At 48.8% G+C, this 17,860-nt stretch overlaps 3 protein-coding genes across 3 annotated transcripts; 2 read left to right on the top strand and 1 right to left on the bottom strand.

The window, feature by feature from the left end:
• Window positions 1-1,915: 1,915 nt before the first annotated feature.
• LOC109944872 (zinc finger protein WIP3) lies at window positions 1,916-4,456 on the bottom strand. Its single transcript, XM_020550416.2, has 2 exons — window positions 3,411-4,456; window positions 1,916-2,815 (listed from the first exon to the last, which is right to left on the bottom strand). Exons 1-2 carry the CDS (start codon window positions 4,191-4,193, stop codon window positions 2,384-2,386), a joined length of 1,215 nt encoding a protein of 404 aa, XP_020406005.1. The 5' UTR covers window positions 4,194-4,456; the 3' UTR covers window positions 1,916-2,383.
• Window positions 4,457-7,669: 3,213 nt separating this feature from the next.
• On the top strand, window positions 7,670-9,427 carry LOC100193753 (uncharacterized). Its single transcript, NM_001138839.1, has 3 exons — window positions 7,670-8,158; window positions 8,250-8,461; window positions 8,575-9,427. The coding sequence occupies exons 1-3, from the start codon at window positions 7,895-7,897 to the stop codon at window positions 9,179-9,181; spliced, it is 1,083 nt and encodes a 360-aa protein (NP_001132311.1). The 5' UTR covers window positions 7,670-7,894; the 3' UTR covers window positions 9,182-9,427.
• A 1,901-nt stretch (window positions 9,428-11,328) lies between these two features.
• LOC100502540 (ABRE binding protein) lies at window positions 11,329-13,164 on the top strand. The gene is made up of 4 exons (NM_001397530.1): window positions 11,329-12,316; window positions 12,421-12,492; window positions 12,589-12,618; window positions 12,805-13,164. Exons 1-4 carry the CDS (start codon window positions 11,360-11,362, stop codon window positions 12,895-12,897), a joined length of 1,152 nt encoding a protein of 383 aa, NP_001384459.1. The 5' UTR covers window positions 11,329-11,359; the 3' UTR covers window positions 12,898-13,164.
• The last annotated feature ends 4,696 nt before the right edge of the window (window positions 13,165-17,860 follow it).

Raw genomic sequence — 17,860 nt, 5'->3', positions numbered from 1 at the left:
TTTAGAAATGTGGAGACGGAAAGCATATCTGGCAAAGGGTTCAAAGCTAATCCCCCGCCATAATTACTCTTATTAGCTGCTCGTGAGACCGGCCGGCCACTTGATCAAATCAAGGTAGTCGCTACTACTCGCTAGCTGTGTGTGTGTGTGTGAGTGCGATCCTTGTCCAAGCTAACCTTTGATTTTTTTGTCTGCGTCGTCTGCTGCTGACGCGATATCGATACCGGCCGCCCGGTGCGCGTGCATCTGTCCCTTTCCCGGTTGACTTGCGCACGCGCGTTGCCCTCCGCGAAGAATGTTGAAATTTTTTTACGACACGTCAGAGGCCAAATTCGCGCTGCACGCTCACATGTTAGCAAGCAGCTGCTCGCGATGATGTACATTCTACAGTACACTACTGTTCCTTAGATACATACATTTTTTTTGGGGGGTTCTATATCTATATATAATATATTGCGATCAAGCTTGCAACGCATATCCATCGCTAGTGGGGAACTGACTTTGGGTTTAACAGATTATTAGTGCCGAGATTAGAGACTAATATGAGCATTGCTATTGCCATCTTTAGTCTTTCTATTTACGTTATTGTATTTTTGGATCCTTGCTGTGTCTTTAGCAGTGGATTCCTAGCTAGTTTCGGTTAAAAACCTGAGACTAAAAGGTCGTGTCTCTACTAGCTAGTGCATGGTACTGTTTTTGCTACAGCCAATTTAAGTTTATAGCTTGACGGCACACGAACTTATGTTTCAATTAGATCGGCTAAAGAAGGTAAGATGGCATCTTTGGCATAGCTCCGGCTCTTAAGAATTTAGTGCTACTCATTCCCAGCTCCAAAAATTTTTGGAGATAGTGCAATGGACACTCTCAATTTGTTTTCTCTTTCTGTTTATATTTAATGTATTTTGGATTATATGTCTATATATACCAAGTTATTAATTTTATACTAAAAAGTGCAAGTGTAACATGTACCAACCTCTAGAGCCATGTTAAACAAATCCTATGAATGTTGTGTCAACTATAATAGGGTATTTTTTCATTAGCTTCAAGGGTATGTCCTTTGGAACATGTTCCAAACCTCTATAACTAATTGTTAGTTATCTAATAAGTTATTAGCTGGTTTTAGCTGGGTTGGAGCAACTAATAACTAATATCTATTTGAGATACATTACCAATAATTAGTTAGTTTATTAGTTGACTCGTTCTAAATCTCTCTGCTAACTTTAGCGGTTAATTATTGATTTTAGTGGTTTAGAACATGGCCTTAGCCCCGTTGTGAAACCGAGACTAAAGGACATATTTATAATAGTGCATGCAACCCGTGTTTTTGCTATAGCCAAGTTATGCTCATATATCTTGACACTGACACATAAATTTGTGTTTCAATTAGATCGGCTAAATGGACATCTTTAGCACAGCTCCCGCTCTAAGAATTTAAAGCTATACTCATTCCTAGCTCCAAAAGTTTTAGAGCTAGAGTAGCGAACACTTTGAAAATATTTGTGTTCCTATTTGTACCGTTATATTTTTAGATTAAATATAACAATTTCGGATGACTCTGGTTGTGATTGAATGGAAAGCGACGGAGAGCATCAAGTTCTTTTATCTTCTCAATCATAGTATAAATGGAGAAATGATTATGCATTGGTTAACTCCACAACAAAATATAATTGCATCTCAACCATTTGGTAGGGCTCCATCATATAGAATTTTCCAGGAAGAATTTTTTATGCGGAGCTCTACCAAACATTCCATATAATGTATTTTCCTTATTGCAAGTTATGTGGCCAGTGAAGATACAAATTTAACTCCCAAACAATGTTTGCAGATTAAATACGCAAGTCACAAGTAAAATGAAGTAACATGTCTATATAAATCGAAGTCATATATAGTTACTGAAAATTTGACGAAGCAATCAAGAAGCATTGCATTATTGTCAATAAAAGTAATCAGAGAGAGTGGAACAATATACGCCAGTTAATAATTAACAATAATGCCTCAGTATCCAGTATCCTCGTCTCGTACATTTGCATATTGGATTGCATGCACACTAATTAAATTAAATTAGCCTGTGAAGCTGAGAAATTTTCTCCGGTTACAAGCTGGCTACATGCATGGGCGGCAGAGGCCGGGTTGCGCAGCCTGCAGCCCATGATACCGGCAGAAGAAAATTCAGCTACTTCACAGCTTAATTTGGCACGAGAGCCATCCATCTTATTGAGCTATGTTCTTCATACTTTTGTTTTGAATTGATTCCCAAAGAAATACGCTGCGTACTTGTGCTTAATTAGTTACCTCTTGATCTTCCTCGATCGCATCGGCTGGTTGCATGCATGGTTCACTCGCAACTACGTACGTACTATAGCAGCAGCCGACAGAGACGATCTCACCGATTGTGGAAACGTACGGTGCGGTCCTTTGGTGGCGCGGCGGCGGCGGCGGCCTCGTCGTCGACGGGGCAGTGGTTGGAGCCGAAGGAGCGGACGTGATCGTTGAGGGAACGCTTGTGCTTGAAGTCGGAGCCGCAGGCGCAGAACCAGCGCTTGCCGCAGTTCTTCTCGTGCGTGCGCCAGTCGCCCTTGACGGCGAAGGGCTTGGCGCAGCGGCGGCAGCGGAAGGGCTTGGCGCCGTGCTTGCGCTTGTAGTGCGTCTGCAGGGTGCGGAAGTCCTTGAGCGGCCGCGCGCGCGGGTGCGCCACGTTGTTCTTGCACCCCGCCGCGCAGCAGTAGCACGGCAGCTTCAGCAGCGCCAGCGTCTGCGTCCCCTTGAGCGACTCCGGGCCCTTGCGGTACTCGCGCCCGTGGCCCCACATGTGCATCTGCGATGCATATATAATGCGTGCATATGTAGATTAGCTGGAGTAGTAGTAGTAGTAACTAAGGGCAGGGAATTTTTATCAACATTTCTGCTTGTTTATTGCTGGATAATTAGGTCGAATTACTTACTGCCGTGTGCTGTGCTTTGATTTTGAAGAACTACTGGATAATTAGGTCGCTGTGTGTGTGTGTGTGTGCGCGCGCGCATGCAGAAATGGTGTAGCATGAAATTGAGATCGATCCATCGACTTCCAACTTGCAATAAAAAATTCCATGATCTGCACCTATATACAAGCTCTTCTTGTTGCCGCATACTTATATATGACGTACAAATTTGTGTGCTGGTGTCATTCCTAGCTTATACCAAAAAAACACTCATCAATTATTGACTCAAATCTTGCAAGTTCATGCGGCCGGGACACGATCAATTGCGACGTGTGTGTGTTGTTTTTACTAATTATTATTATCGAAGCCACGCGCGTATGTATGATCGACAGATAAGCAACAAGAGTTAGGACGACAGGGAAACGCAAATCAAAGGTCGCGCCGTAAGTCGGTAATAACAAAAGTACAGGCATGGCAAACATGGTAACATACCTGCATGTTGTTGTATCGGTTGAAGGTCTTGTTACAGACATGGCAGATAAACTGCACCGGGCCGACGAGGATCTGCGCCGGCGTCGGGATCCAGTACCGGCACCCGGCGAGCGGCGGCGGCAGGCCGCGCCCGCCCTCACCCACCACCACGCCGACGAAGGTGTCCGATCCTTCCACCGACGGCGCCACGTCGTCGTCACGCTCCTGCCGATCCATCGTCATCATCATCATCCCTTCCTCCGCCTCGCCGCCATGCGTACGCTTCCACTCGCTCTCGTCCTCACCACCACCCGCCGCCTCCTGGTCCACTTCGTCTTCGCCGCCACCCTTCTCTTCTTCCATGACGGCGTCCTCATCATCAATGCTGCAGGACCCACCGACCGGCAACGCGATATTCAGATCCACGCCGGACGGAGCCAACAAACCGCCGGTCGCGCCGCCGCCGCTCGTGGTCTCTTCTTTGACGGCGCACTGCTCGTGATGACCATCGTCCCCCTTCCGCTCGCCACCGAGCCTGCTGAGCAGCGGCAGGCACGTCACGCTGCTCGCTTCCTGCTGCGCAACAACGACTCCACGGCCGGCTGCTTGTCCCTCCTCGCCGAGGGCTAGTAGTTGATGCCTGGACGCCATCGTCGAGGTCGACGACGACGACGACGACGAGCCAGACGAGGACCGCGACGACGGCGACGATAAGGAGCATCGCGGCTTGAGCCACTGGAAGAAATTAGGGGAGCCGACGGCGGCCTCATCGCCTTCCATGGAGGCACAAGCCCGCAGCCCCATATATGGATGATCCTCGATCCTCTGACCACCGTCGTACCGATCGACGAGCCTTGTTGTATAAGTATATATAGCCTCTACACAAGTAAGTGTCTCTTGATCTTGGGGGTTTGGTGGAGAGAGGGAGGCCGGAGGTATAGCTAGCACTCTAGCAGCAAGCAGCAGCTAGCTAGCTTAATGTCAAGGCGTGCCTGTCACGGCCCTGCGGAAAACGAAGGGTCTCTGTGGCCACCACCACCAGACACCAGTATATATGCTGGACGAAGCCAACGAGCTACGCTTCTCGCTCGCTCTATCTTTTATGTGTCCCTCGCGGTTTCAATCAAGCCTTGGAGGCTTTCACACCCGAGCCAGGCAAAGAATTCAGGAAACCTGCGTCAGCGAACGCGCGTGCTAGCTAGTGTGAATCAAGCGGAGGCATACCATACACCAGCATAGTACACAATAGTACATATATACAGTAGTCATATATATATATATATATATATATATATATATATATATATATATATATATGTGCACGCACCTTGCGTTGATAAATTTGCGTGCGAATGCATGCGGGGTGCTGCGTACACCGCTGAACGAAACAACCAGCTTTAATTTGGACTGACGCATGGTCCCTGGCCTTGCTTGCCGCGCGCGGTGCCGAAGGCGGCGGTGAATTGCGACCAGTGGACTAGTGAATAGTCGTCACTGGCCGTGCCTGTGCGGAGCGGAGGTATATATACCGGGTATTTGAATGGAGTTTAATTAGGTGAGGTACACTAGGACGAGAAATTAAAACAGATTTAGGATGGAACGGTTAGTTCTTGTGTCCCCCCTCAACACCGGGGTCCGGCCGGCGGTCCGGCCATGTTGACATATGCTATCGTCGTCCAAATAAAACCATCTGTAATGATTTTTGTCGCTACCAATACATTTCTCCTTCTGGTTCTCAATAATCGAACTTTTTTTACGTTCGCTTTGGATTAAAGTAAGTTATTCGGACTGTTGCAGCCGCAATTCTTAGATACAAAACGATGTAGAAATAGCAGAAGCTGATGGACAAACATCCCGTTTAGCATTAGAAAATAAGGAATGGACATAAGTGACCATGTTGACCTTTCGCCATTTTACAAGCACATTTAAGCAAGCATGAAAATAGGGCAAGAGAGATTTTTGAACAATCTAAGTCTCTACTTAGCGATTGGGTGTTAGGCTGGATCCAACGCTAGACGGTCAGGCCCGCCTGATGCGTTCCGGCGGGCGGTCGTTACTGACCGCACCAGCTTCAACGTCGATTGTTCCGACCAGTCGATTGGTGCAGTTGGTACCTACAAGTTGGAGTCGATGTTGTTTGATACCAACAGGTCCATTTAACGGTTGGGTCGATACCAACCGACCATTTACATGTGACAGCTTCTGATTGGTCGGTTAGCTCGGTATTGAACCGACCAAAATTTATAGTTGTTGTCTTTAGCGACACGGCGCGTTCTGATTTGCTCCACACGTATGTCATGTTAGTTAGACATTTTAAACCGTTTGAAGTACAAAAAAACAAAAACAAAAAACCAGGCTAGAGTAGAAGGGTTGTTCGGGTTCATCACATTCATCACTCTCCATTTCGCTCCTACGGTCCTACCACTATATGTATATGTTACTGTTGTAATATCAATTTTTAAGAGCCCCCTCCGTCTACCATTTTCGCTCCAAGTCCTAAAATTCTTAGGATCGGCGGCCCTGCCGTTTAGGCCTACCAGAGAAAGCCAAAGTCTTCGATAACTCCTTGAGTCACGGACATCCTGGTCCCGGCCTCTTCACTGCCAACTTCTTCAGCAACGGGCACCTTCAGAGACATGAAAAAGAACCTCTTGCAATCGTTATAACAACAGCATCCATCGTGAGATAAGTTCGGTCAGTTTGTGTGAAGAAATCGTTATTTACCTAACTTTATAATGAAAAAAAAATTCTACTATCCGAACTGGATGCGAAGATATTCATGGCATACCGCATACGTTTCTAAGCAGTTGAGAACTGCACCAACTCGGGAACTCTCGTGTCGTCTCGCTAGTGTCGGCCCTGTCGCTCTTCCACTAGCGTGGGCCTCCCCCAATCCCATGGAATATCCACAGACTGCCCCCCATAGCCACAATGCAGCTCACTCGAGCGGTCGAGCCTCTTTCCTCCCTCTAATCCGCGAGACCGGCGAGACGAAGCAGAAAAACATTTGCTGCCGACATAATAGCCCAGTGCAGCTTTACCTTACTTTGATAGAAATAGAACACGAACATGATGACGCTAATTGGCAAAGACGTCGTCAAAAAAGCAGGAGGCGGCCCGCGTGACCGGACCCGCCCGCCGCCGATCCGATCACCTGGAGCGCATGCTGCGCTGGTGTCCGGCGGCGCCGAACAAAATAACCGTTCAAAGCCGCTGCGCGCGCTACGTGTCCAGCACGCCGGGGAGCCACAGACGCAGCGGGGGGGGGGGGGGGGGGGGGGGGGGGGGGGGGGCGCCGCGCGCGAGGTGCATGCATACGGTACGGGGCTAGCTCGTTTTTGGAACGGATGCGCTGTGCACCAGACATCATTAGCCTGGACTGGACCGGAGGAATTGTAGGGGGGAAATGGGTTCGAAAGCGGCACGTGAATCGCCCGCGTTGGACTCCGTCGCCTGGGACGGAACGGAAACACGGAGTGGACTCGAAAGCGGAAAGGAAAGGAGCTCGCTCGGCCGGACGGTCGGGGCGCACCGGCGCGCGCGTCGGGCCAGGCGTTGCACGGTCTAGCCGGCCCAGCTCCGTGTATAGTTGGCGGGCTCGTTAGTTCCAGTCTAGTGGGCTGGAAGCTTGCGCTCGTTGGGCCACTCTGGCGTCCAGCGTCGCTGTGAATCTGCTCGCATGCGACGGGCAGCGGCGAGCGACCACAAGAAGCCAAGAAGGCGATGAGAACGTCGCGAAAAAAAAAATCCACGTCCACTTCCCCATCGCACGGCCAGCTCCGTGGCGAGTGGTGACACCGCTCAGCTGCGCTTGCTTGTGAGTTGTGACTTTACACAGCATCTGCCTCGATCGACGACCAATCGTACGTGTTCATGGACTGGACGGGTGACCCCTGTGACGCTCTTCGCTAGTCAAGAGTCACAGTCATGCTGTCTATGTGTCGAAACATGGCGAGAGCAAGACACGAGCGCCCACTGCCTGTTTACGTTTACGGCCACTCGGCAAGTGAAAAAAGCTCGAGCGAGAAGGGATGCATCAAAAGGCAGCGGGGATCACATCGCGCGCTCGCTATCATTACCCGAACAGCACAGACCCAAGACCGAAATCTGCTTCGGCCGGTAAACCTTGTTGCGCCAAGATCGCGGCTACGGACAAAGTCGAGATCACGCCGTGCAGCAGCAGTCCGACACGCGCGCACACAACGGCACAAAGCCGACGGGCGCTGCCGCTTGGAGTATACCAGCGGAGCGGTTGCCTTGCCTACGTGGTGTGGTGGTCGCTGTAACCAGCCGCGCCGTCAGGACACCCGCGTGCTGCAGGCACGGAGACGATGGGCACTTGACAGACGAGTAGCCAAGTGATGACCGTCTAGCCGGTGTCCTTGATCCCGAGACTGCCTCAAACCACATTATTCATAGGCAAGGCCATCCATATATCTCATCAGTATTCGAAGAGAAGTCTGATCGTCTTATCTGCGGTCTGGCGGCGTCCGACGAGAGTGGAAATGATCGCTCTCTCCAAGATAGCCCTGGTGTCTGCGGTGGCGCTGCTGGGGCTGGGCTGGGCGTACCAGGCCACCCGCCCGCCGCCCCCGGCGATCTTGGGCGCCCCAGGAGGGCCGCCGATCAGCTCACCTAGAATCCGGCTGAAAGACGGCCGGCACCTTGCCTACAGGGAGGAAGGAGTGCGCAGGGAGAACGCCAGGTTCAGGATCGTTTTCATCCATGGCTTCTCCTCCACCAAGGAGAGCGGGTTCCCCGTGTCCCAGGTAAAAAAAAAACACAGACTGTTCTTCGGCTGAGAGTTCGTTAGGTTGTTAACGATCGGGCGGGCCTCCACGACCGCATGCATGCATGCAGGAGCTTGTGGAGCAGCTGGGCATATACATGCTCTTCTTCGACAGAGCCGGGTATGGCGACAGCGACGCCAACCCGAAGCGCTGCCTCAAGAGCGACGCCACGGACGTCGAGGAGCTCGCCGACGCGCTGCAGCTCGGGGACAGGTTCTACGTGGTAGGGTGCTCCGTGGGCGGCTACCCAGCATGGAGCTGCCTCAAATACATTCCCAACAGGTCGTACCACCACACCGTCTCAGTAGAAAAACAAACCGCAGCAGGTGTGGTATCGATCAGCTCGTGTATATATATATATGTTCTGAATGGGTGGGCTCTCGGTCTCGTCGCAGGCTGGCCGGAGTGGCCCTGGCCGCGCCGGCGGTGAACTACTGGTGGCCGCTGCCTGCTAACGTGTCGAGGGCCGCGTACGGGAGGCTCCACGCCCGGGACCGTAGGACCTTCTGGATCGCGCACCACGCGCCGGCGCTGCTCCACGCCTGGCTCGCGCAGAAGTGGTTCCGGGTGTCGCCGATCGTCAGGGCCGAGCGCGACGCGTTCACCGCCAAGGACTGGGAGATCCTCACCGCGCTCTGGAGGAAGCAGCGCGAGAGCGGCCAGGTGGACCCGGCCAAAGCGACGCAGCAGGGGACCTACGAGTCGCTGTGCCGCGACGCGACGATCCTGTTCGGCACGTGGGAGTTCGACCCCACGGAGATCGAGAACCCGTTCCCCGACGGGGAGGGCGGCGTCAGCATCTGGCAGGGGCGCCAGGACAAGATCGTCCAGGTGGAGATCCAGCGGTACGTGGCGCAGAAGCTGCCGTGGGTGCGGTACCACGAGCACCCCGAGGCCGGGCACGCGCTCCCGGACATGGACGGGATCGGGGACGAGATCATCAGGGAGCTCCTGCTCGGCGAGAGCGAGCTGCACCAGGAGCCCAGGGCGCAGGATGCCTGAGCCTCAACTGAACGTTGGGAAAGGTCGGTGAAGAGATTAAACTAGCTACTGTAGTAGATAGATACTCGCGTATAACTGGAGAATAAACGGTATTGGCCCCAAGGCAGTGGTTGATGAACTTCCAGTTGCTGGATTTTGCTGGCCAGTAGTTTGTCACGCTACTTATTGGTCCCCACATAGATGGGTTAATTAAGAGACGCTTCATAGGTGGGTTGATGAACTCAGATTCAGCAACCTTCGTGTTTCAGTTTCTATTCTCTGTGGAATTTATGACGAGACGGCCCAATGCTATGACGATTTGTTTTCGGGGCATAACTTATCGAGCATTCCTAGGCTCAGCGCCCGTTGCACAATCAAACCCCTTGGGCTCTCTGGCCGATGCTTGCACAGAACACAAGATCCAGCACTCTCGTTATTTGCAAATATTGCATGAACTATGTTCTAGTTTCAATACTTTACCACGCACGATAACCTGCAAGATTAATCGGCCACAAAACCGACGAAGAAGACCCAAGAAGACGCCGACAGGTACGGAAAAACCAATGGAAACATGAATGGACGAATAGTGCAATTATTTATGCGCATCTTAAACCTGAACGAAAACAAACTTGAAAGAGAGAGAAACCAGCATACGAGTAGTTGGGGATCGCAGATTTAGACATAGACAATTCGCCATAATTCATATCTTGGTTTCTCTTTTTACGTAAGTTTGTACTGAAGCTTAAATTTGACATGGGCCTACAAGGGGCCAACATCGGATATAAGGGACGTACCAGACGCGAGTATGTAACAATATACAAGCAATCTCCATCTAAAACAATAGACGGCCCAGGCCGCGTTTGGATTTGTTGCCAGCTTGTTTCGTCCTACCTCGCTGGGCCAGACTATCCTTGCTAGGCCAGGCGAGCCAGATTGGCTAGACCATGCTAACAAGGATTATTTCTTTGTTGTTGACTTGTTGTGTCAGTAAAACAACCAAGGTGAAGCGGCTATGAACTAGCACATCCAAATTGCTCTATGCTTCGCTCAATCAGGCAAAGCAAGGATCAACAAGAGACACGAACGTCCCCTATGGCAACAATTGGTCTGCACTTTCGCGCAGCTACTAAAGTCTGTCTGTTCCAAACAGATACAGCTGCGGATGCACCAGAACAGCACAGCACAGGTAATAGTTTCTGCAGGTATTCGTTTGCAGCCGCTACAAGCGAAAGCTGCAGCTGCATGCTTGACTTGGACTCCACGCTAGTACAGAGTCACTGGACACACACTGACACACACATATGGACTCTGGAGTCTGGAGATAGAGCATGCTGCCACGCTCTATTTCCGCGGTACACTGTACCCGGACAAGTACGTCATGCACGAACAAATACTGGTACCGTACGTAGCGCGTCCTTCGAGTTTGAATAGGAGTAGACGATCACGGGCTACGTCCGCGCATATAGACGGAGGTGTCTCCGCGGCAGCCGAGCTAGATGTCAACAGCGTCCTCGTCAGATCTCGCGCGTCGCGCACGGCCGGGGTTGGCTGTATCTGTCTGTATCCCCACAGAAGCCGTAGGAAACCGGTTCAGATGGTCACGCCTCCTCGCGGCTCTATCAGCAGTGACCTGTCCCGTTTGGGAAACGGCCGGAGAGCAACGTCACCCGCGCAGTCGGATTCTCTGCCGGACAACCGAACAGAAAAAGAGAGCCCGAGTTTTCGTATAACACCGCCAGTATCTGTATCTATCCATCTAGCTGATCTGATCTCGTGCCGCAAAAGATAAGTCGACAACAAGCACGTGCGGTGTGCGGAATGTCGTCAGGGTCTTGGAGTGCGTAGAGTATTTTTGTTAGCCATAGCATGCGACGACGCGTAGGAGAGCACACAAGATCCTCCTGCTGTTCGTAATTCCCTGAGTAAAGATCCAAACGAGGAAGAGACGTCCACTCGCTAGAGCCGATCAGTCATCAAACCAGCTGAGCGAACCGCACCAGCTGCGACAAGCACCACCCGGCACCCGCACGGCCGCACCTGGGTTTTCTCGACCCATCTAACCCGAACCGTTTCTAATCACTACGTCCACGCCTGCCTGGCTTTCGCATGCAGGCTTTAAGGACCGCGTGCCGCGTTCGACGACGCATCAGCAGAGCGCTAAAAGGAGTCTTTGCAGTTGCAGGTCGAGTGAGATATGATATGGCGTCGGAGACCACCAAGAACGTGAAGGCCACCCTCGACGAGCAGGAGGTAACCTCGCATCAGCGCGACCAGAGCGCTGCCGAGGAGGAGGAGGTGGTGGTAGTGGTGGATCCGCTGGCGCGGCAGTCGTCCGTCATGTCGCTTACGCTGGAGGAGCTGCAGAGCTCGCTCTGCGAGCCGGGGCGCAACTTCGGGTCCATGAACATGGACGAGTTCATGGCCAACATATGGAACGCCGAGGAGTTCCAGGCCGCCACCGCCACCGGCGGCTGCAGCAAGCAGGAGGGCACGCAGCGGGAGCCGATGATGCCCGTGGCGAATGGAACAGGTGAGAACGGAGGATTGGTTCGGCAGGCCAACGCGGCGGCGCAGGCCGTGGTGCAGCCCCAGACGGGGAGCGGCGGTGGCGGCGGCGGCGTCGCCGCCAGCGGGCGGCAGCAGGTGACGCTGGCCGACATGACGCTGGAGGACTTCCTGGTGAAGGCCGGCGTCGTGCGGGGAGCCTTCGCCGGCCACGGCCACGCGGTCGTCGGCATGGCCCCAATCCCAGCCGGGCGGATGGGCATCCAGCAGCAGCACGCGGCTCCCACGATGTCGTACCAAGTGGCAGCGCCGGCGCCCAACGCCGTGTACCCGGTTATGGGCAACGGCACGGGGTACCACAACGGGTACCCCAGGGCCATCGCGGTGGTGCCGCCGTCTCAGTGCGTGACGGCCGCCGTGAGCCCGGGGTCGTCGGACGGGGTGAGCGCGATGACGCAGGCGGAGATGATGAGCTGCATTGGCAACGAAGGGGCAGGGACGGTCCGGAACTACGGCGGCGGCGGCGGCGGCGGCAGCGCGCGGAAGCGCGACTCCCCCGAGGACGCGTGCACCGAGAAGACCGTGGAGCGCCGGCAGCGGCGGATGATCAAGAACCGTGAGTCCGCGGCCCGGTCACGCGCCAGGAAGCAGGTGTGCGTGCTGTTGTTCGCGTCAGTTTCGTGGTCGGTCTTTGTTTGGGTCATTGGCAGACTGCCAGACTCCATCATGTGCTCTGAAATGGCGCTGGTGTGCAGGCGTATACGGTGGAGCTCGAAGCTGAACTGAACCACCTCAAAGAGGAGAACGATCGCCTCAGAGCAGAGCAGGTAGTGACAAGAATGGCCATCATGTCCTTTTCCTATCCGCTATGCATGGCTCTGATCGGACACGTCTCTTCTTTTTCTTTTTCTTTTTTTTTTCAGAAGACGATTCTGCTATCGAAGAAAAAGAAGGTAACTTCCCCTCAATAGCGCTATTCTTTAGTTTTACGGAGTGTCGAGCATTTGCTAGCTGTCGGTGTAACAATCGACACGCTCGATCATTTGCTAGTTGCCAGAGCAACAATCGACATGCTTTGTCAAGACAAGTGACCTCAAACCCTCATGCCATGGCTCATTGGCTTTCGTGTCTGTTTTCAGCTGGTGGAGAAGATGGTGGAGCAGGCAAGGGAGAATGTGAGCGCCAAGAAGGGCGGTCGCGGGCTGCGCCGCTCGGGCAGCGCCATGTGGTGAACTGTGACGACTGACGAGTGTCTCGAATTGTGCAGTTCCAGTCCGCTTGCTTAGTTGCTTGTATGGGAAAAAAATCCTGTACCTGTCGGTAGCAGCACCGTTAGTAACAGTATGCCATGTGGTCGACACAAACGTCTGCGAGGGACGATATGGGGCATGGGCGAGAGCTTCCGCGTTGGCCTGCTGCTGTTCATGAGCCTGGGTTGTACAAACAATAAAGCAACTGTAAGATAGTAGTAATTAAACACAAAGCTCTGTGTTTTCGTCCATGTTTGTTTGACAGGGGCCATACTATGCCGTATGCATGTCAGTGTATCTTTTGCATTTGACTCTGATAGATAGTCTCGTGTGCGGTCGAATGGTCGTCTAGCTTGGATTCGGTTGTTTCAGAGGCTACCAACAACAGCCGAATGTTCAGAAGCAAGAACCGACAAAAATCTGAGTGCTAGAGGCGGTGAAGAGTTGGTGTAGTCGTCCTACCAACTCTTCAACGCAAGCCTCGCTGCTCCGTGCCCGCCTCCTCGCACCGCTGCTGCTATCACCCGTCACGTCCAGTTGCTCATCCCAGCATAGTACTTCTTTGAGTAAGCCATGCCGATGAATAGTTGGTGTAGTCGTCCTACCAAGCATACCAGAATATGTCATCATACGGGAAACCAGCGGACGGTCGTCCGAGCGATCGACACACGTAGAGCTGAGATACGTAGCTGATGCAATCATCTCTCTTGAATGTGGCTCCGACCACATCTGAGTGCTAGAGGCGGTCAAGTTTCAAGCATGTCATCTTGCTTGACCTGTCAACCAGAGAAGGATATGCAGTGATCGGTGAATTGCTCTGCAGATGCACAATAATAAATAAAGCATCAACTTCTCTTGGTCATGTGGATTGGCAATGTTGGTTGCACTAATCGGCTCTTTTGATATGATTGTCCTCTTTTCGTGAGTTGATTTTTTTTACGAAGGGGTGAAGCCCCCTATTTCATTAAGAAATAGGAAAGTTTGAAACAACCGTCACCCCGCGGCACATCATCCCAAAAGATCGAACACGGCCAGGACCCTATCTAGACTCTAACCTATCAAGCTAGATCAGTGAAGAGCCTAAGATAGCAGAATAAGTTTTGGCCTACGATGAACTACATAAGACTTTCTTATTTACAACCCAACCTGACAGGCAGAAGCCATAAAAGGAACTGAACATTCTAGCCAACAAAAGACAGACAAATATCAACATCATCTTCCAAGTTCCAGCTTCCAAATCAACCAGAAATGCGTCTGTCAAGAGGGCACCACCCCAAGGCCCTACCGAAAGCTTCACTTGCCGTCTTTCGGATTAGCTTGCTTCCTAGCACCACCATTCTTTGCTCCTTCTTTTCTGACGAGTAGCCCAAGAATCCAGACAGAAGCATCAAAGAAAAATGATGTTAGAAGGATCAAGTAAATGACTTTTTCCAAAGCACCAATCATTTCTAGTGCGCCAAATAGCTCAGAATAAAGCACCACAACCAAATAACACCAAATGAGCCATTTTGTCTTTTGGTTTACATAACCAATTGTCATAAAGATTGTTGATACTATTCGGAATCAGCCTTAAATTCAAGGCAACTTGAATCACTCTCCACATATATTTAGCAATGGGGCACTGAAAGAACAGGTGATCGATAGATTCATCCACCCCACAGAAACAACAATTCAAAGAACCAATCAAGTTCCTTTTCTTCAGGTTGTCCTTAGTAAGAATTTTATTTCTTACCGCTAACCAGAAGAAAACCTTGATTTTATGAGGCAATTTAGATTTCCACAAGAACTTATATGGAATCAAAATTTGATCTTCCATTTCCTTTTTGTACATAGAATTAACTGAGAAGCCTTTTTTCCTCAGATTCCACACAATTTTATCCTTTTGATCAGACAGTGTTACCTGATTACAACAACTTATCATTTCATCGAATAACATCCTCAAATTACCCACAATCCTTCTTCTGAAAGTAAGAGACTCAAAATTAGATGTGAAAACATCATTAACAGAAACATCTTTGTCATAGGTCAAGTCAAAAAGAACAGGAAACTGATAAGATAGAGGTTGATTACCAATCCAATTACTTTTCCAGAAACTAGTCTCCAGGCCATTACCAACTTTAGTTTTACAGTATTTGTAAAAATTGTCTCGTAAACTCAGAATTTTTTCCCATAAATGAGAATCACTTTGTTTTTGCTTAACTAAAATAAGGGGTTTTCCTTTAATGTATTTACTGGCAATAATTTTTTGCCATAAGCCTTTCGAATTTTCAATATTCCAAAGCCATTTAGATAGTAAGGAATCATTCATAAACTCCAGATTCAAGACACCCAATCCACCCTGATTTTTGGGAGAGCACACTGACTCCGAGTCTGCTAAATGAAATTTTTTGGACTGACGACCCCCCTGCCACAGAAGCCTCCTCCTAAGAATATCAATTTTTTTGATAACTGACTTAGGGGCAGGATAAATCGAGAGCATATATAAAGGAACATTAGATAGGCAACTGTTTAGAAGAGTAAGTCTACCACCAAGACTCAGGAATCTACCCTGCCACCCAGCTAGTCTTTTTTCCAGCTTCTCAATCATGAGGATCCAAAGATTTTTATTAATTTTCTTCTTATCAATTGGCACCCCTAAGTATTTCATAGGAAGATTTCCTATAGGACAAGTAAAGATATCAGCATACAAATAGTCTATCTCTTTAGCATTACCAAAGCACAAAATTTCACTTTTGTGAAAATTTATTTTCAAACCTGACATGCTTTCAAACAAACATAATATGTATTTAAGATTTCCGGCCCCTTCCAAGCAATCTTGAATAAGAAAAATGGTGTCATCGGCGTGCTGTAAACAACAACAACCATTGTGAATGATATGAGGGATCAGACCTTCAATCAGACTCTCATCTTCGGCTTTCTTAATCATACAAGCTAAACCATCAGCAACCAAATTGAACAGAAGGGAAGAAAAAGGATCCCCTTGTCTAACTCCTTTGTGAGTAGTGAAATAAGGACCCAGGATATCATTAGTTTTGATGGCTACTTTGCCACCTCTCACAATCCTCATGACCCAATCACACCAAGTGTTCCCAAAACCTTTTTTCTCCATCATAGTATAGAGGAAATGCCAATTTACTTTGTCATAGGATTTTTCAAAATCAATTTTTAAAACCACTCCACTTTGATTTTTCCTCTTAACCTCATGAAGAATTTCATTGAGAGAGATGACCCCATCCATAATGTATCTGTTTTTAATGAAACCATATTGAGAGAGATGACCCCATCCATAATGTATCTGTTTGTGATACAACCCGTAAGCCTGTTATTCAGAACTTTGGAAATAATTTTGTAACACACATTCAAAAGACAGATAGGTCTAAAATTCTTCATGTCAGCCACATTATCCACTTTTGGTAATAAAGTAACCATCCCATAATTCAACCTTTCTATCTTAAGATTTCCGTTATAAAAATCATTGAATAAATGAACAATATCCAGATGAATTGTTTCCCAAAATTTTTGAAAGAATTCAGCAGGGAAACCATCGGGACCAGGGGCACTATTATGTTTCATCTCATAAATCACTTTCTTAATCTCATCAACTGAGAAAGGAGCCGCCGGGAAAGACCTATCAGATTCTGACAACTGGTTCATATTGAAATGAGACAAATTAATACTAGATAACACCGAAGGACCAAAAAGATCTTTATAATAAGAAGTAGCAATTTTATTTATGCCTTCAGCATCACTAACAGAGACTCCATCATGATTCAAGAAGGGAATTTTAACCCTCCTCTTCTGACCTTTAGCAAGAAGATGAAAGAATTTAGTATTTTCATCACCCTCATTGATGAATTTTTCTCTAACAGTTTGCTTTTTTTTACAAATTTCTTCTTCCATGATTTTTTCAGATTCCACTCCATATCAAGTTTTTCGATTCTCTTAGAGTCCGAAATACCCATAATTTCGCATTTTTTATCTAAAATGTCAATTTTCTCCATCAAATCTTTTTAAAATTTTAAATATCTACCTTCAACATTAATATTCCAACCTTTCAACATTTTTTCAACCTTTTTGTTTTTTCTTTCCAAATATCAATACTTTTTTTACATCTAACAGGCAGAGACCAATTTTTTACAACTAAAGACTTAAACTCAGGTCTCAACCTCCAACAAAGCTCATATCTAAAGTCTCTTTTAGCAGGAGAAGTAAAATCAGTTTTAAGGCATAAAGGCACATGATCAGAAAAAGATCTACTAAGACCTGTAACAATCACAGTATTGTAATGCAGATCCCACTCTGGGCTAACAAGAAACCTGTCTAACTTCTCAAAAGTAGGTGGATTATGATTATTAGACCAGGTAAAATGTCTACCACAAAGATCCAATTCCATCAGCTCATGCACATCAGTAATAGAATTAAAAAGGGAACTCCACTTATTAGTACCCCCAGGCTTATTCTTGTCCGAATCTCTTCTGAGAATGTTAAAATCACCACCAATCAACATTGGATGAGAACACTTGGAACAGAAAGAGGATAACTCACTTAAGAATTTCTGTTTTTGGTCATTTTGAGCAGCCCCGTAAACATTAATAAAGTTCCAAATAAATCCTGATTCTTTTTGAATCACCAGAGTCCGAATCATAAATTCACCCAACTCTTTCTCTCTAACATCAAACATGTCCGAATCAAATCCTACCAGCAAACCTCCCGACCTACCATTAGCGGGAGACCAGACCCAAACGAAGTTCCTATTACCACTAATGAAATTCAACCACGAATCTTCAAAGTCTTTCTTGTTGGTTTCTTGTAAACCAATAAAGTTAATTTTCTCTTTCATGATATTATCACGGAGGAATTCACTTTTCACTTCTTTACTGAGGCCCTGACAATTCCAAATCACACAAATCATTCTGAACAAATCAGGGCAAGACCACCAGTCTGG

Source organism: Zea mays, chromosome 3 (genome assembly GCF_902167145.1).
Source record: "Zea mays cultivar B73 chromosome 3, Zm-B73-REFERENCE-NAM-5.0, whole genome shotgun sequence".
Taxonomy (NCBI): Eukaryota; Viridiplantae; Streptophyta; class Magnoliopsida; order Poales; family Poaceae; genus Zea; species Zea mays.
This window is presented reverse-complemented; position numbering and strand designations above follow the sequence as displayed.